General features: G+C 46.6%; 1 protein-coding gene across 10 annotated transcripts; it reads left to right on the top strand.

Moving 5' to 3' along the window:
* The first annotated feature begins 5323 nt into the window (after positions 1–5323).
* On the top strand, positions 5324–22595 carry fam131bb (family with sequence similarity 131 member Bb). 10 transcript variants are annotated; one of them, XM_049731663.2, is made up of 9 exons: positions 5324–5535; positions 15129–15166; positions 16907–16942; positions 17262–17355; positions 19753–19977; positions 20656–20796; positions 21197–21528; positions 21610–21876; positions 22194–22595. In XM_049731663.2, exons 1-9 carry the CDS (start codon positions 5508–5510, stop codon positions 22449–22451), a joined length of 1419 nt encoding a protein of 472 aa, XP_049587620.1. In that variant the 5' UTR covers positions 5324–5507; the 3' UTR covers positions 22452–22595. The 10 variants fall into 10 exon arrangements, with proteins under 10 accessions (XP_049587620.1, XP_049587624.1, XP_049587619.1 ...); XM_049731662.2 differs by having other exon boundaries at positions 5325–5535; positions 15132–15166; positions 17262–17364; XM_049731661.2 differs by having other exon boundaries at positions 5325–5535; positions 17262–17364.
* The last annotated feature ends 855 nt before the right edge of the window (positions 22596–23450 follow it).

Below are 23450 nucleotides of genomic sequence, written 5' to 3'. Positions count from 1 at the left end.
TAAGGTCAGGCAGGAGTGGGGGAATGGAACAGGACGAGAGAAGGAGGGAGAGATAATGGATCCAAAGAGGCATGATTAGATACGGATAGTAACTTGTTAGGAACGCTTCCAAAGTTTTCCATATCAAATTGCTCAAATTGACAGAACTGGTGCAGAAAGATGAAGGTTACAGCGGTTGTCTTTCCGACTACTCCCAACTTTTCTAGGTTTCAGCGTTAGTCAATTGGCTAAGCGTCTAGAGAGTAAATCCGTTTTATGACCTAGTTTCCTCCTGACAAGGCGATAATGAGTAATTGTGAGTGCTACGTGATCCCGAGTGACCATGAAAACTCTCAACTTGCATAACAACCATAAAACACACTAAGCGACTCACACAGCCATCACCTCTGAGTCTTGTCATTACGTCACGGCAATAAAATGATTTATGAACCCTGAAGACTCAAATGTTTTTGGCTGAAACTGAAAGAAACATTTTTAGCTTTGGGATGAGTGATGTCATGAGAGGGGAAATGAGTTGATACTGTAACATAAGAATTAATAAAAAAAACTTCATGGTAATGTAAGAAAAAAATATCGTCATTTCCAACTTCCATCTAATCAATAGATCAATGTGAAAGCAACACAGGAAGCATCAAATCATGACTGCAAATTTAAGGGAGTGGTTATCATTGGAATTTGATTCCCCCCATTGTCCCGCAAGAAATGTTTCCAGTCGCATTCAACTTCCACCATGGCTGAAAAAAAGTGTCATGTCGAAGTTTCCTTTAGGGAAATACGTTCTTGCAGGGAATTTGAGTTTCCTTTTTGCAAAGACACCAAAATGCAAACCCTTTTTTTTCAGCCAGCTGCAAGCATCCTCATGATGACTCAAAGTTTGGATGAAGCAGCAAGACGACAACCGTGGGGTCCTGCCAGTCTGGAGGTAAGAAGGGGGGGGGGCATGGGAGGTGGCTACAATCAGAGCCAGACAGCCTGGAATGCTGCCAAAGCTTGGAATGAACACCCCACCCGGCCCGCCGCTCCTCCCCCATCCCGTATCCCAACATTTGTCAGCCTGGCCTCGCCACCGTTGCACTTGCACTTCCCTTCCCATCGTTCTTTCCGCTCCTCCCTCCTCTTCACGCTTCACCTCCCCGCCATCATCTTCTACCTGCACTTTTGCTCCCCTTGCCCTAATCCCCTCCTCATATTTTACCAACAGGAGTTTGAAAATCCTCACAGCAAACTTTCCTTAGCGACAATATCATTCATAAATCTGCTCATTCAGTCATCAAAGAGAAATTCCGGGCAGGATGAGGACTTTGCCTACCTGACAACATGGAAACATTTTTCCACTGCCAAACTGGCTCCCATTCAAACACACACACACACGCACGCACACACGCACGCACGCACACACGCACACACACACACACACGCACACACACACACACACACACACACACACACACACACACACACACAAAACTGCATTTCACACTTCCACCAGTTGGTGTCAGGACAGACGCATAACAGCGCGCCGCACGTACCCAGACGAAAATGCCTTGAGGGAGTCAGTCTCCCCAGATTCCCTCTCTGACAGCAAGTACATCTCGATCAGTTAGAAATGAGATAAAAGGCGGCAGGAAGTGAACCCAATGAGGTACTGACGTGCCCGATGATGAGCGTGATGGACGGCCACGAGCGTAATGGACGGCAAAACAGGCCTCGCACTTGATAAACGGCCGAGTGGATGATCTGGATGAGGACGTTCGGGACATGAGGGAAGGCTGTGTGTAATTACCCCAGGGGTGCACGGAAAACTGTAAATACTAGAGGAGAGTCGGGAACTTGTGGAAACGCTGGAGTGTGCAAAAATAAACACGTGAGAAGACACTCCGATAATAGCCTCGATCACGCAGCGTAATTGCAACATTAGAACCACAATGGCGGATGAGATGTTAATTTGTCCGTGCCGAGTACACCAAATCCAGACAAATGGGGCGTTGGCGCATATTGTGCCTGCTTTCCACAGAGTCCCGAATACATTAAGAATATGCTCTTGGAATAGAAACCTAGTCGAGCTGCTCTGCAATGTGCAGACTGGGGTCAATTAGTGGAGCCTGGGTTTTCAAGCAAACACGGTGAAGCAGCAACTAACTGTGATGCGGCAGTTGCCAACAGAAGTGTAAATAAATGCTTTTCATGCTTTTGCAAATATGTTCTGATGAGGGCAAATCATTTTTCATAAAGGAATTGATCGCACATGCACTTTTTTCATGACGAAATGACCCCCCCCCCTTTCCCCCACTTCATATGCCCTTTCCCTAAAAAACAAACCGTCCAGCATTCCCCACTAATCCCCCTCTCTTCTCCACTTGGCTCTGCTCGAGCTCTTAAAGCTTTCTTCTCCACTTGTGTTTTTTCTCTCCAGTAGAGCCCAATTCAGCCCCCCTCCCTCCCTCCCTTCACCCCCCACCCCCTGCCGCGTCTTACAGAACACACACACACACTTAACTAACTTTGCGGCTCCTCCTGGGGCTTACGCGTAACACGTGACTCTAATTAACACGTACTGTAACAGTTTGGGTCGTGCGAGCGTGGATGAAAAATAAATTTGACATTTCCAGCGCCGTGTCGAGGACAGGGATTGTGTTTAAAGGAGCTACTTTCTTCTAGAGAGAGCCAACCTTTAGAATGACCCAGATAACGGGCATTTACATTTATCTGCTGGCGTATCTTTGGAGCACCTCAGCCAAAGTGTATGGAATAAATGAGTTAATCCACAAGCAGATGGATGGATAGCAACGGCGACAAGAAAGTGGAGGAGTGAGTCACTCGTGATGAAATCAAACAGGAGCATCTGTAATTTAAATTCAGCGCTGCATCATCGCCGCTGACGGTGAATGTGATGGAAGTCATCTGAGTCACTTTAGTTAGCTGCAGTCTAAACGTGCGTGGGTGAGAGCTGCAAACATGGCAGCGTGGCGGGAGGCCCCTCGCTCTTTCTGTGTGCGTGTGTGCGTGACTGGCCAATGCATCACGAGCGAGATTAGCATCAACAACGTTTGACCTTGCGTGGCATTGATGGCGCATGACACAGATCACAATGTTGTCACACAGGTGTGTCGCATGCTTGCACACGTGGGCGTGGCGAGAATGGAACCTGACCCCCAAAAATGACATTGGATTTTTCAATACAAATACAAAACAGTAAATATAATTCTATTTCGGGGTCAAACTGTTGCTGTAATAAAAGCTTTGTTAACTGATAAGGCCCAGGCTTTTTTAAAAGAGTTCATTTTTTGGACGATTGTATGTATATGCCCCGAAGTCAAATGGCTTGTACCTTCAATTCATGTGGAGTTGGGCTGCTGGAGGTAATAATAACCTTCCTCAGAAGCAATCACAAATATCAGGGGAGTATTGTTTTGAGCAGAGACTGACCTCTGCCGCAGCCTGGCCTGATCTCCTCCGCCCGAGCGGGCAACTAACAAAAAGATGTGTCACGTCTATATATAAACCACAGCACGGGGATTGGCTGGATTATGTATGATTTATGTTGGGCGAGCTGCACACATCCACTGTAAAGCCTTTTATTGTCCCGCCACATCCCCACCAATGCATTTCATTTTTAATGATCTGTCTTATGAGCCTGTTCCAATGAGAAATTTGCAGGTGGGAAAATAATACTCCCAAAACCTTCACTGAACAAAATGATGCGACCACTTTTCAGCAAAAAAAAAAAAAAAAAAGGACTTTTGAGCACTTCTCCTCCATTCACCTCACGTTTGGCATATCAAAATGCTGATATGATTAATGATTAACGCATAGGTGTGCCTGAGGCCGCCTGTAATGAAAGGCCACTCTAAAATATGACGTTTTACTCAAATTGGGGATGACTTTGTATTGTACAACTTCATTGGTAGTCAAATTCACTATATTGAGTTCAGAGCCAAGTTACCAAAAACTATTACAAATTGTACCGAACACAGCGCTTATGATTTCACGCAGCTCGGGCCCGATTAGATGTTAGATGTTTTGAAATGACCAAAAAAAAACATTTTTTTCCCCATTTTTTTTTAACAGTAACACATTAGCCAAAACACACATAAGACAAAAATAATGAGCAGGAAGGAAATATTATGTCTTCTAAGATAAAATCCAAAGGCAGCAGGTACAATGAATACAACAGAGGCCCCAGAATTGAACCCTATGACAGTGGGGCAGTGCAGGACTACACAAAGTTCTGTCAGCCAAATAAGATCAAAACTGCTCAGTGCTGCAAACACTTCATTAGTATTAAGAAATCAACAATAAATGAATTAATAAATTACTATACCTTGCAACTGTACATAAATCAGTTATCAGTTATTTGATTCTGCTGCATATTGAAATCAGCAATGGCCCTACACACTTGTTTTTCCTTTTTACCATGTCCACTCTCATTAAAATCCCACACACACCATCTCAACACCTCTATCTCGCTCACGTCTCAAGCTTTGCTTTTTTTCCTCCCAGTCCTCTGCCCATCTGTCCGTCTCGTGTTCTTTGCTCTCATTCCTTCTTTGCCACACTCACAATGTGAGTGACCACACGAATGCACCCCCTCCTCCGCACACTTCTCCTTCTCACTGTCCAGACTGTCCAGCTTGTGTCATTCTCAGCACACACCACACACACACATTTGTCATCTCCAAGAGAGAGGGCAAGACGGGGACAAAATGGAATGGGACGGGGGAGGGGGGGCTTGCAAAGACGGAAGTTCGAGATATCGTGTTGGCATCGGAGGAGGGGATTGAGGATGTTGTAGGAAAAGCGAGGGATGAGTGTGGGGTGGATCAATACTGCAGGGAGGGAAGGAAAACCCTTCTTTGTGTGTGTGTGTTTTGTTTTTTTTCCCAGGGTCTTAGGATTTCTGACGGCATATTCATGAGGAGGGATGGAAACAGCTGCTGTGCATTGTCAGGAGAGAGAGAGAGAGCGAGAGAGAGAGAGGTAGAAAAAGAGTGGAAGAGGAACCCCCTATTTTAGCTCAATATTACAGCAATGCAGCGATATCCAAAACAATGGCAGCCGGCCACTCTCGGCATTGTGCTATTGATCCTCCCCCCCCTCGTGGCAACCTAATACACACGCTGCCGCTCAATCTAATTGTTGTTTTTCTTTACACACGAGCCAGGCAAATATAGTAGTTAAGCATGCGCCGGCAAATGAGAGCTTGCAAACTTGCCGGCGATATTGACGACGCTTTATTTAGTCGCCAACTGCCTCCAGGCATACTGACTTACTAACCGGATCTAAGACACTGCACCGGAGAGAGAGAGAGAGAGAGAGAGAGAGAGAGAGAGAGAGGGAGGACGGATGAGTGGCTGGGCAAGCGCAGGAGAGAAAGAGAGAGCACAGGAGGAGGGGAGAGGGGAAAAAAAACATAGCGAAGAGGAAGAGAGTCGCAGGAGGAAGAGGGAGAATGCACGGCGTCTGGCTAACTCTTCCATGCTTGTATCCAGGGCCTTTGTGAATACACCATGGGATGCATCGGCTCCAGGAGACTGAGTAAGCATCACTTCTCTTGCTCGCTCAATGCGGAAAAAAGTAGGGGGGGGGGGGGGGGCAAGGAGAAGGGGGTGGGATGGGGATGGAGATGGGGGTGTCCTGCAGAAGTGACGCTTGGTGTTCCAGAGATGCGAGATGTTTATGCATGCGTGCTGTGTTGTGGTTCTCGCTCTTTGCCGTGTTTAAGAAAGCTGTGCTTGCAGCGGCTCTTCCATACTGTATGCGGGCAAGATGTCACAGACAATATGTGTTCCAACGTGGCTGTATGTGTGCGTGTGTGTGTGTACCCCCCCACCCCCCTTCACCTCCTCCACCTCTCGGCACCCCTCCTCCCATCTCTTGATTTATGATGCTGTTTGGCAGTATGTATATGTGTGCGAGTAGGAGGCAGAGCGGGATGGAGAAGGCAGAGGCGGGAGCTTATTTATAGGGCGGCATGGCTCCAAGGAAGGAAGATGGGGAGGGCTGGGAAAAAAAAAAAGGCGAAAGTGATAATGCCATTGTTGGAGGCGCTTGCACAGTTTGTTGTTATTTGCGGCGATAATAGGGATGAAGCTGAGATCATCAGACAAGCGGCAGAGGAGGAAGGGAGACGGACGGATGGCCGTGGAGAGAGGGAGGGGCAAATACGTGCGGGCGAGGGGTGGGGGGGTGGAATGGATGAGAGGCTTCAGGTGAGAGTCAAAGCACACGATGGGCGCCGACCGCTTAGGGTGGACTCTTGAATGTCACGTCCAACCAACTGTTTGTTGAAATGTTGCAGCGCAACACTCGAGGCGAAAAATAAACACACTTCCTCTGCCGTTAAATATTCATGAGCCACTTAGCGCGAGAAGCTCTTCAACTTATTTACGGCAAAGGAGCAATGTCACCACCAACACAGCCCAGCCCTTTGCAGGGTCAAGCACGTCCCGAGCAGGTAAAAGGACTTGCGGTGTCTCGCTGAGCTCTTGCCCCCCCCCCCCGCCATCCTCTCGAGGTAAATTCTTGATGAGGGCTGCTTTAAAAATATCCAGCTCGAGCACGTCGAAGAAGAAAAAGCAGAGCGGCCGGGAGGTGGCTACAAACTCTATGCAGCAGGCTGGGTTCCACCTGATTTAAGCGTGTGGTAAAGCTGAGAAGCAGCACAAGGTCGGGGTCGACACAAGAGTCAAGCTAGTCCAATTTGTTAGAAAATAATGGAATTGCGACTAGCTTGCGGCGACGCGAAGGGCGCCGTTGTTCTCGTCCTCACTTTGAACGGCATCAAAAAGATGGCAAATAATACAACAAGACAGCACAGCCAATTTCAATGCCACATTTTAAGTGACACGAGCTGATAATGGGCTATGATCATGAAAAATGGAATGCAAAGTAAAGTGGAGCCTCCAAGGTCGATGAATCAACAACTCATTTGGGGACGAGGTCAAATTCTAATTTGAATCAATTGTTCCGAGGAAGTAATGGAAATTAGATGAATTTGTGTCAGGGCCAAACTGTTGCCATCACGAAAGCTTCACTACCTGCTGACATGAAACGCAGAAGAGGATTTCTGCTTCTAAAATATGGATTTTTGTTAACCACATTGAACTGACTAGCCAGGGAGGGCAGAGAGTATATCACATCAATTGCAGTGACAATTAGCTTACAGTACGGCTACATGGAAACGGCTCGTTATGTTAGTGTTTTTAGAAAGTCAAAAGTAAGTCCTGCTGACAAAAAGAAGGAAGTGCTATCTTAATATGACAAAGGCCTTCTTAGACGACTTATTATAAATATTATAAATGATAGAAAAAGTTGTATAACAACTGCTGATATGGATAGATTGGTGACAGCTTTAGCATTATGCCCTAGCTAGCTACACCGCATCAGTATTTTGAAGGCTAATCTGGTGCTGAGTGATACGCTAGCAAACACAGTTATGTCTTCATAGTAAAGTGTGTTTTTACTTTACTTTATTGTACTGTATTTATTTGTAACTAGACAACAATAACAACAAGGTAACTTTGTTTTGAGGCTGGTATTTATATTTCCATATATTACAATGGTCAATATATCAATTTCAGTTTGGAAACATAGTTTTGGAACGAATTTAAATTTGTGAAAGGACGTTTTAGTGTTGTTGATACAAATGTAACATTTACCGTAGCTAAATCCGATTTTAATATTGCTTTTTCCAAGGTTACTGTTGTTCCGCCTTCTCTACTGAACAGTGTCATAAAGCAAGGATCAAGCAGAATTACTTTTGATGCCTTCATGTGTCAAAGGCGCCTGTTTGCTTTTATGCAAAACACAACAATGGAGACAATAGCATCTCCAGCAGGTTGTGTTTGCACCTGATGTTATGCTGATGTAACCCTCCCCCCTTCGGTGCCCGATTCAGCAGCCAGACTAATGTGGAGGCATGCTCGTGTTTATCCTGGGTGAGAATAGCTTCAGTGTGCACTATTGATCGGGCTTCTCCGCTGCAGTCTGAACCGCCGAGTAGAGATCAACAGGGGCTGCCCGATCGGGTCTGGCTTTTGTGCGGGAGTAGCCGCCATGTGTCCGGATGACCTCCGGTAGCTCGGTCATTAAGTCCGACTGTGCGGCGTAGTCGTTCTTTATGTATCTGACAGCAATTTCCTCCCCAAATCAGCTGTGAATTGTTACACTAAAGGACAAGTGGGTTTGACGATTGTTATCAGAGCTTACCCAGATAGTAGTCAGCCACCTTTTTTTTTTTTTTTTTTAAATAGATCCAGTGTGATTTTTTGTTAAAGGACTAACAAAACTGTTCCAACTAGAGAAAATAAGTGTAAAGTAATTCCATCCATTTCTATACCAATGTTCTTGTTCAGCGTCTCTTGGCTGAGCTGGAGCCGATCCCAGCTGACTTGGGGTGAAAGGCAAGGCGACCAGTCTGCCAGTCAATCACGGGGCACATAATGAGTCAGGAAAGCATTCACACTCACATTCATGCGAGTGGGAACTGAAGCGCTGCCAACACGGAAGTCATCCAGCCATCCGTTTTCTATAGCACTCGTCGGCTGAGATGCTGGGTGGGGGCACACCCTGGAATTTGTAAGACAAAAAATATCATTTGAAATATGAATAGTGCAAATCAAGGTCTAATTGAGAACAACAAGATTTGAAACTATGAGACAAGTGTGCCCTCTACATCAGTGCGGCCCACATGCGAACCTTCTGCCTTTTTTGGGCACCCTCTCCTGATCTAGACACACCTCGGCTGTCACTGAGCAGGCACAGCGGCGTCCAGGAAAAACATCTGGCAGAAGCTGCTCGTGACCTTCGCCGCACGACCTTCGAGAGAAGTCTAACCTGATGGCTCTCCCACTGCACTGAGGAAAGAACTAACGCTTCTGAGGGCGGTCAAGACAGAGAGACCCCTTTCCTCCGTCTTCACATCTCATTAGCTAGAAAGAGGCTGTCACCAATGGCGGCTCCCACTCTCCGTGGCCTGCTGCGCTCAGACAGGCGCTGCTGGTCCATCAGGACCAGAAGTTCGGAGTGGCGCTCCAATTTCATCATCTGAGAATACGTTACGTCTTATGTTCTACTCGACATTCTTCCACAGAAGTGAAAGCCTGCATTATACGTTTGTAGAACAGATGAGAAAATCAATAAGACGTCGGCTGGCGTGCTTGTTGATCATCTCTGAATTTCCCTTTTGCACGCTGGCATTTTGTTGTTGTCCAAAGCGACATTTTACTCCCAGATCAATGCATGCCGAATCAAAATGGAGCAAAAACTCTACGATGTCATCCGGCTGGAAGTCCCGTAACACCTCACACGGCACTTCACTTGTATTCAGTTGACACAGGCAGCTCCCATCGATAAATCGATCGTCGTAAACTACAAATTTCATTGACTAGGCGGGGCTTTTCGACATCTCGTCAGCCCCGCCGGGTCACGTGACGGTGACACGCAGGGCATCCATCAGCCCTTTTGAAGAGAAAAGGCCTTCAGAAGAAGTCAATGGGAGGGGCAAATTCCTTTTTGCCCCGACAGCAAAGAATGGCCATGGCAAAACATCTGACAGTGAAATCAGTCAACTATTTCTCTTGGTGTCAGCGCATCAGCTTTTTGCGCAGGGCGGGCAACGTTGTTGGAGAGCAAAACTACCACAGCCATTATCAGTAATGGGACTCATCTTGTGCCAGCGCCACGGCGCGGCTCGCCATTGATGCGCCGCCGTTGGTATCATCAGCCGTATCTTTGCTCGAGACCACGCATCACAAGCGTTTTCCCGCATCCATTTAGCGGGTCACATGATACCTGCGAGCGCTAGAAACATCAATCATTGCATAAATCAGGGCATTGTTTGCGCCGCGTATCTAACGGCGCCGGCGCGGGCAAGCTGCTGCAGCAACATGGAAATAATAGCGCGAAAGTGGGACATCTTGATAAGTCACCTTCTTGCGCAGACTATTTTGATTTTGCTATTTAGTACAACACGTAAGCAATGCAGGGGATATCAAATTGCTGGGTTCTGGTACTTTGTATTTACAAATACAGCGAGGCTTGAAATTTATATTTTTTATTTGTAATAAATATTTAGCATGTGATTGAGGCCTCGTGGTTAAGGAAATAGAGAGAGCGTTACAGTCAGGGAATGAACTTCATGCTTCACGATCTTTAACGCTCTTAACTGTTACACAGTCGTTTCCTGCTGTGCACACGGTAACAATAAAAAATGTCACCGTTAACACTGATGATGGATGACATGGTGGCAAAGTTGTACAGGCGGGATCGTGTGCGTCAACGAGGCTGGACTGGCATTTTTCACACCCAAGTGGCACGTTTGGGATCGGCGCCATACAAAGCAGTATAGATAGAAAAAGAAAATCCGGGGTGAGGGCCTCTTCCAAATGTGGGTAAAGATCAGATACTTATCGGAATTCTGACACTGTTAGTGCGACATGAACACAGATCAGACGTACTTAGATGTAGTCAAATACAAGTAATTTGAAATAAACAAATAAATAAATAATTATTATATATACATATATAAATATCTAGGCTGCTCGGTGTCGCACTGGGTAGCACGTCCGCCTCACAGTTAGGAGGGTGCGGGTTCGATTCCACCTCCGGCCCTCCCTGTGCGGAGTTTGCATGTTCTCCCCGAGCCCGCGTGGGTTTTCTCCGGGCACTCCGGTTTCCTCCCACATCCCAAAAACATGCTTGGTAGGCCGATTGATCACTCCAAATTGTCCCTAGGTGTGAGTGCGAATGGTTGTTTGTCTCTGTGTGCCCTGCGATTGGCTGGCAACTGGTTCAGTGTGTCCCCCGCCTACTGCCCGATGACGGCTGGGATAGGCTCCAGCACGCCCGCGACCCCCGTGGGGACTAAGCGGTTCAGAAAATGGATGGGTGGATATAAATATCTATATCTATATATATTTTTTTTATTATTATTATTATTATTATATTATTATATTATTATATCTCACAGAGAGGGATTCCCTGCCACTCCCACCGAAAAGAACACAACCGTGACTGTTACACACACTTGGTTCGTCGAGGGCCACGTCCGCCACGCATCCCCGCTGTTAACCGGCAAATCTGGCAGACCGAGGCGGAGGCTGTCTGATTGGCTTCGGTCCAGTTCGGCAATGCCATCAACATATTCAAGGTGAATGAGTCATTGACGCAGCACTGAGACACGGCGAGGCCTAACGACCCTCACCTGAGGATGGCAATGACAGGACATGTGACGGAGGGTCACCACCGGCGGGTCACGGGAGTTCACGTTAAATGTAAACAGGTCGATACGTGGGCTCAAACTTGTTATCGTCGGGAGCTTTCATGTCTAAGTGGCAAATCGGAGTCTAGAGGCCTGCACTCTTGTGTGTGTGGGTGGGCACGACGGCAGGCGTTTTTTGTAAACAATCTGACTCAACCGCAGAGCGAGCTATGAAAACGAAACATAATGCCGTAAAAAAAAGGGCGCGTTTCATTGCTGGAGTATCCGCGCGGTGATCTGAGGGGCGGAGTGGGGTGTTGTAATGTTGCGCTGGAGTGTGTTTATGAATTTCTGTGCAATTGCACACGCAGTCGGCATTAGCGTGTGACCGGCGCTAATTGCATCTTTGTTATCTGCAGATGTTCGGCTCACAAGAAAATAAAGGCCGCGATATCGGCCTGGCGCATCAGTCGCTGATTTTGCCCTTCCCTGCAGCTTTTCATCCTTTTAACACAATTGGATGTAATTTCCAGATCAGCTTCTAAATGTTCATTCTACATTTAGCGGACCATTAGGACGTTTATGGCTGTTATCAGGTTGATGGATGCTGGTGGAACGTGTCTGCGGCAAGATGCGACTTTACAGGTTTTTGGTTACCGCGCTAAGTGCAGTGCAGAAGTCGATGACATATTTACCTTCCGGCAGTCACGGCTATCGACGTGTCCCGGGGGCCATTTTCATGCCCCTCATGTCGTTTAGGCATCTCTTTCCCCCCCTGCGAGTTAATGACCCGTGCTGTGTTTTTACATCTCGTGTCCCTCCCCTGCAATTTTGTGTCTTTCCAAAGGAACATTTTTGTTTTACCCGCGCCAAACTTCACATCTGCACACCTCACTGCGAGAGGGCTTCTATCCAAGCCATTACCCCTATGTGGGAACCAGCTTCGCCGCAGCTGTCTTGATAAACAAGTGCTGAGCCCCCCCCTCCCTCCAGGCACCCCGGTTCCTCACCGGTGTGGCTTCAGGGTAAGCGCGAAGTCAAGAAAAGACAGATGACAGTCAAGCGCTTCTCACTTGAGCGCGAACCGTCAAGCCGCTCCGGTCCGAGCTGGAGTTGACAGTGCAAGCGCTGCAGATCTTTGGTCATTCATTACGCACGGCTGAGCCTGAGCCGCTCCCTCTTTTTCCTCCCGGTGCTCCTTCATCTCCCCCTCCTCGCTCTCGCTCCTCATCGGCAGTGCTAAAGCAGCCATCCCCCCCCATGACATCCAGCGCTGCACCATTGTGTGTGCGTCGGAGGAGCAGGGGAACGCCGAAGGAGGAAAAGACGGTCACGTGCTTCATTGTTGTTGTTGTTTTTGCTCCTCCTGAAGAAGAAATCCCGCCCGCTTTGTCAAACGCGGAACTCCGCAATCTTCCTTTCACCTAACGGTTTGCGGAGCCACACGCGAGCGTGCCATAGCCTTAGAAACCACAGAGATGCTTGCTAATGACTACTGACCCGTCATCTGAGGAGCCTGCAGCCCAAACAAGTCCGACTCATCACAAACAGAGACATCTGAAGCATCACTTGACAAACGCATCGACGTCGTGATGCCCACTCAAGACACTCGGCTCCATCTCAAGATTTGCGCATCACACTTAATAGACGGGTCCCGTGCTGCCCGTTGGGCCGGAAGACCCGCAGGCTACAGAGGTCTTGAGCCACATTGAGGGAAGAGTGACTGCTAATCCGCTAATTGGACAAACAAGACTGCAGGATAACGAGCAGAGAAATTGAAAAAAAAAAAAAACGTGAGCGAGGCAAACGGCGTGAGATAAATTGCGTGTGTTCTGCTGTAGGCCCAATATAGTTTGTGGGTGTGCATATATTATGTTTGCGGGCCATGTTTATGGAATCTGGGACACGCTCCTCTCCCTCCCAGCCAGTCGCAAAAGGTTTTAGTGACATACGCCGGAACCGTCTCACGCCGTACTCCAGAGCGACAAAAATGAGACACGGCTGACTAATCCGGCTCGGGTCACGCGCAGTTCAGCTCTAATAGTAAAATTTGAAAACGTCTCAGACAGCCTTTTACCAGCGCTCGGGGAAGATCATCAGCGGTTTCTTTGGCGCTTTTTTGCTGAGAGTAATGCTTTCTTTAATAAGGACACCTTGTCCGTGTTATTTTATACCAGATGACACGAGTCGAAGTACGTCATAAATCAGCTACGCGTTTGGTTTCTATAGCGGGTGAGGAGTTCGGGAGCCTCCATGCTGGATTTGGGTTAAGAGGTGGGCTGACGGCGCCGGTCTGCAAAGCAAGGGCAATAAAGGCGAGTTTGGCTGAGTTGGGGCGGAACGACCTCATCGACAACGGAGATTGTGTGAATTCCCACGGGCACGCTCCCAAGTCTTCCGATAGCCACAAAGGGTGTTCCCAAAAGTCACTTTTGTTTCCGCAGGTACATTCGGACAGACAAGAGGCCGTGCTGCTGTTTTTCAAATTGTACAATCAATTGAATACAGTTCTCTGCATTTTGTGTTTCTTCTGGTTTGATCAAAAAACCCAAGTCGGGATGCAGAAAGCTTTTTTCATGATGATAGCTTCCGGAGAGACTTTCCCAAGCTTTAGATCAGGGGTGTCAAATAAATTTTTTTGTCACGGGCTGCATCGCACTCGTAGTTTCCTTTGGAGGGCCATTATCACTGTCAACCAAAATAAATGTATGAACATCTCATATTATATACAGTGTAGGCTATACGAACAAACTGATGAATAACTAGTTTTGAAATCAGAGACTACTAAGAACTGTTCAAAATTTTAAAAAGATGAATGGTAATAAAAATCAACTGTATTTTTTTTTAAAAGTGAAAACAATTTGCAAGTTTAGTATTGATAAAGTCGATGCGCAATTTGTCTATGCGGGCCAAATTTGGCCCACTGGCCAGAGTTGGACACTACTGCTTTAGATGAACGTCTGGAACGATAAGCTTACGAAAACCGCCGAGACGAAGCCGTCTCACGCTGATGGCCTCACATCTGTCAGAATGACACCTAAAATAAAAATCGAATGAAACGAGACGCGCCCCGGCCTGTCGGCCGCTATTCATATTCTGGTTCAGTCCTCTCGAGGAAGAGATGTCTCCGCGACACCGTTGTAAAATCAATCGCCATCGACACGGAGCTACAGAAAATGAAAATTCCCGTTAATGAAGTTAGAGTTATTTTTCTCAACCGGCTTCAGTAAATGTATGTCGTTGAAGAAACGTTATCATTGTCTAGAGCGTCACTCTTTTTTTTTTTGTTAGTTGAGACGGAAGACACAGAGCAGAGGTGATGTTTTGGAATCACTGGGTCAGTGGGTCGCAGACATCACTGGCCATCCGCAAAGCCAAAACGCTCTCACTGGCGCTGCTGAGGAATAGCTCATCATCGGCAAACGCCGCGCTGACTACCTCATCGCCTCCGCAACACACACACACACACACACACACGCTGCGCTGACACGGGAGTGCACCCCTCTGAGAGTTGGTGATACAGAGAGAGAGCAGGCACCTAGAGACTGGAGCTGTGTTTAAACCCAATTAGCAGTACACTATCAAATTAAACCAATGTTTTAATTAGGATTTGAGCAGTCGGGAAAACGGAAGGGGGGGGGTACTAATAACATTAATTTATCCATCTGAGAAGGTCTTGTAAATGAGTTATTGTTGCCCTATCACTTTTTTTTAATTGACCACAAATTAGAAATTTCTTGGAGCCGATACAAATTCTGGACTTCTGGAGTTCATGTTCTCCGAGCTACAGCTACTCATCTTGTGGGCAAATCATTCTTCTGTGGCTTCTGTTTTGTTTTGAATCAGAAGAGCAAATGTACTTAATATATATCCTCTCTCTCTCTCTCTCTCTCTCTCTCTCTCTCTCTCTCCTTTTCTGTGTTCTCAGCAGCAGATGGCGTGCCAGTCCAGAAGGATGGCGAGCAGGTAAGACCTTGTTCACCTTCCGCCGCAACTTTCCCCACAGGCGGACGAGCTGGGCAAGCGACGCGGCCGACTTGATGCAGTCGGTTTCACGCCACAGGAGCTTCCTTGCCAAAGCGGCGCCGCTCGCTCTTAGTAAACGAGGAACGTTAACGCGCTTCCATATTCACCGCGCGCGTAGCACTGGAAGAGTGAGCAAACGTCTGGCTCAGTAGGCTCATTGCAGTCGCGGGTTGTCCGATAAGTCAGTCACCATTCCCATGAAACCTCCCCCTCCCCATCCTCGTCCTCTGGGACGGGGGCATTGGAGAGGGAGGAAGCCATTTCCCACTAAAACGCTGCCTCACTTTTCAAAGCAAATGAACTGGCAGAGACATCCCATGATTTATTTATGTTCCATGCCCTTGCAGAGAGAAAAACACCCACACCCATGATCATTTTTAGGAGACTTTTTTTTTTCCAAGATGGGAGATAGAAAGTATGAAAGAACAAACAATACATGACATGGAAAAGGAGGAGTAAGAACAAGAAGATTAATGGAATTGCATCAAAATATGCAAACACATCAGTCTTACATAATATTTACGTAAGTCTATATTAAGAGGGACTAACAAGCCAAAGTAAGCATAATGTCACTATGTGGAAAAAAAAAATCCCTGAAAAATCTGAAAATATCCCAAAGTCCTTCAGGGGGTGCTAATGCCCTCTTAGCTCCGCCAGGGGATGTATTTATTTCGGTGTTACAGAGCGGCATGCAGTTTGAATTGTAGTTTATTACCTTTTTTTTTAAAACATTTCTGAAATGAGCTGTGGATGTAATTTGGCTCAGGCTCATAACTTCCTTTCATCGCCGTGTTCATTAATGTACAAAGACCATAAAAATAGCCAAATTGGCTTTTGTGAAGTATTTCAACAGCGACCTTGACCTTGTCACCACTGATTTCTAATGAGTTTGTTCACCTTTGAATCTGAATGGACACACAAGGTGAATGTTGGACCCAAAAAAAAAAAAATGTTGCCACTTACTTGATTGGCACTTGACTTGAAACGGAGCGCGCTAATCGACTTTTCGGCAGCGGTGAGAGCCACCCGCTTGTCCTGCTCGACTTGGTGTCCAGCTGATAAAAGAGAAATCCCGCCTTATCGTCTTTGTCCTCGGTGGCAGCCTACACACACACGCACACGCACACACACACACGTTGGTCTCGCTGCAAGCTTCAGTTGTTGGTCTGACAGCTGCATCAGATACAACTGACATCTTTGTCTGTCTTTTTATAGCACAAACAAGCAGTGACCAAAAACTGCAACAACAACAAAAAAAAATACTCATTTTGGACAATATTCTCCCGATTGCGGCTGCAGTGGTTTTGTTGAAGTGCATCAAGTTATACTGAGAGATGTTTGTAATGGAAACGACCCAAAAATTTTTTTAAAAAAGCGGTGATGCAAATTCTGGGCAATTTGCAAACTCCGCCCATTTCTGCAGGTGTGAGAACGTTTGTAAGTGAGCAGGTGGCTCGCTCATTCATCCCCTGCGTATTCCTTCTGCTCGTCCAAAGTGAACAAATCCAAACTGATGGCTGTTCAATTCCCTCCCTTCTCCCTGTCATTCTGTGATTCCCGGAAAAACCCGTCCGTATCTTGTATCTCGCCTCGTCGTGTGTGTCCCCACCCCCACCGCAATCTCTGTTCTCTTCCTCTCCTCGCCATGCATGTCGATGTTCACCCCTCTCTCCTCCTCAGCATGGACGTTCAGAATTTTCATGGGAGGGGATCAATGTAAGTGTGGTGACGTTGTCCATTGTCCCTTTTGTCGCCGTCTTTTGAGGTCGATTCTTCACCCCCCCACCTGACTTTCCTCACCTTGGCTTTCAAGTCTTGTTTTACGTGTAGAGCGGGCACAGTAGCAATAAGCGCACGGTAACTTGCAGTTATGATTTTGGCCGATGTCGATTGATATTAATCCAACATCTCCATCACCTCCCCCTTCCACTCACCTCTCCCTAACACTGTCTTTGTGTGCCCCGTCACACCGTCCATATTATTTTTTTCTTTCTCCACCCCTGCCGCCATCCCTCTCTCCTCCCGTCTGCTGCAGCTTTCTATGGAGGACACCACGTCCATCCTGCCGCGCCTCAAGAGGAACTCAAACGCTTACGGCATCGGCGCTCTGGCTAAGTCTTCTCTGTCAGGTGTGTCAGGTGTGTGTCTGTGCTGTGACCGGTAAAGAGACCCCATGTTGGCTCCGTCCCAACGCGGACACTGGAGTCAGCATGGTACCCAAAATGGGTTCCCCAGTTTTGTTTTGTTTTGCTTCACCTCCTCCGTTTCCTGCTCCCCCTCCCCATCCCCCTCCACACTGTGATTGTCAATGACTCAGCGTGAGTCATTGGCGGAATGAAATCAGGCTGAGAAAGACAATAGACATCACTGTGCTCTGTGCTGCGTGTTGCTCTGAGAACAGGTGAGTGGCGAAGTGAATTAGAGTGTGATTTGGTGTCTGTGTGTCGTCCTGAATTCAAATCAGTTTGGATGTTTGGACTTGTGCAAAGTGGCGTGCGTGTTCAGTAAAATTTAATCAAGTGCGGTCAAGTGTTTTTTTTTTTTTCAGTGCAGTGTTGTTTTTGGTTTCATCCAGTGGCGTTTTTTGAGAAAGCTGGTGGGGCACCAACCATGAAGCTACGTTACTTACGTACAACATATAAGCCACAAATGTGTTTTTTTCATATATTTTGTTGCCAAACCGCTCAAATTAATTTCTAAAAAGCTTAGCGAGCTAGCAGCCAGTATAAGTTCATTTCCCGGTGTGTCTCACCGGTGTGGCACTTTATTGCTTGGCAGAATTTGCCAAGTATGAAAAAATCTGTGTTGGAATGTCAAACGAGATGTTGAGAAAAACACTATGGAAATTACCCCCCTAAAAGGCTTTTTTTTTTTAATATAGTGGAACCTCTAGTACACAGAAGTCAAACTCAAGGCCCAGGGGCCAGATACGGCCCGCCACATCATTTTATGTGGCCTGCGAAGACAAATTGTGCATCAAATTTATACTAATACAATATATAATAATAATATAATAATATATATATATATATATATATATATATATATATATATATATAAATTAATACTAGAATTGCAAATTGTCTTCACTTTTAATAACATCTTTTTTTTTAAATATTTAACCAGTTTTTACTCGTCTGATTTGAAAACGAGTTATTTGTCAGTTTGTTTTGTAGCTTTTACTGTTTGTAATATGAGCTACTCATACATTTATTTGGGTTGACAGTCATAGTGGCCCTCCGAAGGAAGCTATGACTACAATGCGACCCCTGATCTAGTAAGTCAAACACAGTCAATTCCAAGGAAACTAATCTCCATTAGCTAAATTCCATTTGTAACTGAATTTCCATTTCAATTAATTTTTAACTGTCATACAAGGGGCAAATGAGGTTACTCCCGTAAAACATGTAAAAATCCTTTTAACCTCACAGATGGTGAGTGGGATAACAAGTTGGCGCTGGAGTTTTACTGCTTTGAGTGAGCATCCACTTAGTTATATTATTTTTTTTTTTTAAAACAAACATAAAATCTAGACATTATATGTGTATGGGAATCTATGGTGCCCCCACCAGCTACGAATGCCACGAGTCGACACTGGCTCGATGGAGTGGTTTTCTGCAGTGCAGTTGAATTGAGTGCAGTGCAGCCGTTCTACTGTGTGGACGTCCGCAAACATTGTCATCATTTGTTCATCTCATCACAAAGAGCCAGTACAGTGGCACGCATGGCCATTATGGAAGTCAGCAGCTCAGGGAGGGAGGGGGACAGGGGGGGGGCACGTTCTGACTTGATGCCACTCATTCATCCCATCCTTCCCTTACTTCCTTCCTTCGGTCTGCTCAATCCAGGATGGCTCAGTCTCATTTCATGTCATCTCCATGACCTTTGTCATTCAGCTATTCTCATAATCCATGTTCATGAGCACCCTCATTTAACCGCAGCCTGGCTTCGACTGAACCGTATGCTTACAGAACACAATTTGAATATTTAAGATTGTTTACAATATTAAATTACCTTCCAGCGAATATAAAAAGTTCACACACCCCTGTTCAAATGGCGTTTTTTTTTTTTTTTTTTTTAAATCTTATTTTCCCACATATGTTTTGGAAGCTTAAAAATAATCAAAATGTCCAAAACAATAGTGAACGCGCGATTGAATGAATGCCTGTGTGGCATGTGTCAATCAAAAGAAAGCATTGGATTTTTATTAGTTGAGATTGTTTCGGCGTACATAATGAATTGTCTGGTGAGCGCGTGTAATAACATCATATCAATCACACTCAAAGACGTAACTAGCTGCTCAATACCAACAAATGGAAAAAGCAATATATCAGTCCAAGCCTGCCGGCTTCACATATTGTGACAGGCCATCAAAACATCCGCCACCAAAGCGTCAGACACACTCCAGAATAACGCTTCTCTCCTTTGTCCGCCCTTCCCCCTCTTTTCTATTTGCCCACATGCCACTTCTCCATTTTGTGTCCCTCAACCTTCTCTCATCTATCACCCGCTCCTCCCCAACTCAGGCGTGACGCGCACCATGAAGGAAAGAGTGACCAAACCCACGGCCATGGCCCAGGGCCGCGTCGCCCACATGATTGAGTGGCAAAACTGGGGCATGGCCACGGTGGGCGTGGGGGGCATCCCCCAGTCCCGCATCACCACCCAGGAGCGGGAAAAGGAGCGACGGCTGGAGAACGACGCCTACAGCGACCTGAGCGATGGCGAGAAGGAGGCCCGCTTTGCTGCAGGTTGGGAAATACGCTGGCCAGACAAAGTCTTTCCTGACAAGTAGGGCTGAACCCGTTTGAAAAAGAATCCAATCTGTATTGCAATTCAATTATTCATTTATACAGGGTTCTTTTTCCTTGCATGTAATGAACAAGCAAGAAATTGTTCTGATTTTAAAATAACAAAAAACAATTAATTTTCAAATTAATTGCTCATTTAAAAAAAAAAGAAATTAATCGTTTAGATCTATTTTGGAATTTAAAATTGTCCAAATCATCATAACTTCACCTTCCCATCAGTAAATATTTCTGTAGTCCTGCATGAAAGCACGATTGTTTTTGTGTTGTATCAAATCAAAAGAGTTACATTTACTTAAGTGACCAACATTTTGCCGGAACAAAGCAATAATCTAATCATAATTTGTCTATTCCCTTTTTGCACTAAATAATGTCGATTTTTTTAATAAAAGGATGGAAATTAAAATGTGCTTTATTTGATTTATCAATTAATTGACAAAATAATTTTCAGATTAATTGACCATTGGAATAATCCCACTAAGTAAAAAACTGCATCCTACTACATTGCAATGTCGATTTGAGTTTCATCAAGTGTTCAGCCTTACCGTCAAGTGCTCCTCTCGTCTTCTTGGTGTCAGTTCTTCAGCCAATTAAACTTGTCTTTTGCTGTCTTGACTTCAGGCATCCTGCAGCAATTTGCCATCTCCGAGGCGACCCTCTTGGCCTGGTCGTCGATGGATGGCGAGAGCCCTCGCTCGGGATCAAACCAGGGCAGCGTGGCGCATCTGAGCGAGGTCAACCAGGAGAGTATCACCAGTCGAGGTAAAACGTTTGGCAAAGTGTGGACCCCGCAAATTGCAATCCCGAATCTGCATAAGCAGCACATTTAGATGGTTTAGCCACAGTCGACGTTAATGAGCCTCTTGTTGTGCTTTGCTGTTGTCCTTACAACCCAAAGCTTCGTGATGCTTCATTTGCATGAAATCATCCCAAGCTCAGAAATGTGGCTCTTTTTTCCTCTGGGGTCCAATTTAAATCTGCCTCTTAAGAGAAAGCAGAACAGTGCTTCTGTCATGATCTGACAATTCATGAATCAACATTATGTTGCTGCTATTAACTGAGATGGTCTGAGCGATAGGGATTTATTTTTTTTAGGCAGACACCAATTTACCTATTTGGCGGTATATCATTCCGATTATCGATTAATTGTTCTTTCCTCCAGACCAGATCTTGCATCACTCCTCAGCCGAGGTGTGGCCTCACACTTACGTCTCCCAGGGACACTACTGCCTCTCCTCCTCGGACGCTTGGGAGCCCATCAACAACGACCCGTCCGGCGTGGCGTCTCCCCCCGCCGGCTCCTACCTCGTGGGAAGCGAGGGTTACGACGGGCAGACGGCCGCTCACTTCCTGTCGCAGCAGCAGCAACAACAGCAGCAGCAACAGCAGCAGCAATTTAACCTCCAGCAGCAAAACCAACTGCAGCAGCTGCAGCAGATCCAGCAGATGCAGCACTACCAGCAGCAGCAGCTCCTGCAGTATCAACAACAACAGGTGAGCGCAAAAAAATGACTTGCCCGGTGGAGCACAGCTTTTTCTCCGTGGCGTTCTGATCTCCACGCTCTGCTTTGCTAGTCACTGGAACATCGGCTGCACAGCGCCAACCACTCCTTGCAAGCCACCCCCAACAGCACCATCCACAGCCTGGTCCACCAAGTGCACCCGCCCCTGGTGGATCTGTGGAACACGGGCCAGATGGAAGCCTACCAGGTGGAGGCTGGAGGCTACATGGGCACGGCGGCTGCGGTGGAGCCGGGCCTCTGTGTTCCTGCCGGAGAGGAGGTGGTGGGGAATGAACACTCGCCGCTGCTGGAGCAGCAGGAGGAAGAGGAGGATGTCAAGGTGAGCTCACATTGAGTTTACGATCCATACATATACATACACTGGTGGAGCTAGATGGGGGCTTGTGGGGGGCACTGAAATATTTTCAGATTTTTTTTCTTTCAACATTCCCACCCGTTTCCCGTAAGGAACAAACCATGAATCTTTATCAGTGTTTTCAGAAGAATTTTGTAAAAGCAATTTTGTTTGTTTTGCGGACTTCCTGAGATATCCTTGGCCCTCCACTGCCACCCCAAGAAAAACAACCCAGTGCATCCATCCATCCATCATGTACTTCATCTATATACCGTATCTACCAATCTGTCTTATCTATCCAGGATGGAGAAATGACACTGTGTATGGAGCCAGAGTCGTCCACATTGACTCCGCCCACACATCCGGGGGACGCCTCGGGCGGCAGCAGTCCGGGACTTCTGCCAGCCTCGCCAGTGAGTGAGCAACGGCCCTGCGACGCCGCCACGCCGGCCGGTCTCGCTCACACGTTACAGGAAGAAGAGGAGGAGGAGGAAGAGGAGGAGAACGAGAACACCGGGCAGCAGGAAGAGGGGGCAGCCGCTTCCATGGCAACCAACTGACTTCCTGGCTGTCACATGACTCCTCCATACAAACTGACCGGGAGTCAGCCGTAATAATACAATATCTATCTATTATCCTGTTGTTTTTCAGGTATCAAAAAAAAAAAAAAAAAAAAATCCGGGCAGGATGAATTGTTTTGGAAATCGTGGACTCGTGCTAAGGATGCAACCTGATGCAACAAACTTTGTAAGCCTTACATCCCAAAGGTAAACACATGTCGAAAGGATGAGGAGCTACACGGACATTATCATCAGGGAACGGGAGGGAGGGAGGGACATGTGTTGTGTGTGTGTGTTGGGGGGGTGGGGGGTGGGGGGGCTGTGCGGCCAATACATGCATGCGACCCCATCATCCTATAACAAAAACATATTCCAAGATTATAATAGGAATAATTTTATAATAATGCGGGATGGGCTGAGTGAGAAAAAAAGTGTTTCAACATATTTCCATCAGTGGAGGAGGGGAGAGGAGGATGGGGGGGTGTCTTTGTTTACATGTTAGAATATTGTGTTCCCCTTTCTTACATTTTAATGAGTTACGGCTAACCCCCCCCCCCGACCCCGTCAGATGATGAACACAATTTCCGTGACGCCGATCCCGCTGACACACACCCGAGCGATAACACTGCACAGATTAAGGATTGTACTGTAAAGATAAGTGTGCTTCCTATTCTGTCTCACTGTATGCATGTTCCTATGGAGTACCTGAACTATACGACACTGTATAGACTTTGCACTGAACCATCGTCGGGGGCGGGACGGAGGATTGGCGGCGAATGATGGAGGGGAGAAAAAATAAGACAGAACTCTCTCTTTTCTTCATTTGCACCGATGCAATCCAACCCATCAGAGGTTGCCTTCTGGACTGTCGACGTTGGCCGAGGCCCACTCTTCAAAGCTTTCAGCAACCAAAACCCGGCTGAGCCTCACCTAATGAAGATGATGATGATTTGAATGTACTGGCCTGGATCAGAATGCTTTCCAAGAGATTTTGTGTGT

The sequence above is a fragment of the Syngnathus scovelli genome, chromosome 9, assembly GCF_024217435.2.
Source record: "Syngnathus scovelli strain Florida chromosome 9, RoL_Ssco_1.2, whole genome shotgun sequence".
In the NCBI taxonomy this organism is placed as follows: domain Eukaryota; kingdom Metazoa; phylum Chordata; class Actinopteri; order Syngnathiformes; family Syngnathidae; genus Syngnathus; species Syngnathus scovelli.
Note: the sequence above shows the minus strand (reverse complement) of the source record. Positions and strands in the feature narration are given on the sequence as shown.

Bases quoted from the DNA above. Each gene is read 5' to 3' on its own strand.
- fam131bb (XM_049731661.2), top strand. From the start codon at position 5,508: ATGGGATGCATCGGCTCCAGGAGACTGA. The intron at 19,978-20,655 runs GTTGGGAAATAC...TCTTGACTTCAG, and splicing joins GGAGGCCCGCTTTGCTGCAG to GCATCCTGCAGCAATTTGCC. The intron at 21,529-21,609 runs GTGAGCGCAAAA...CTGCTTTGCTAG, and splicing joins TGCAGTATCAACAACAACAG to TCACTGGAACATCGGCTGCA.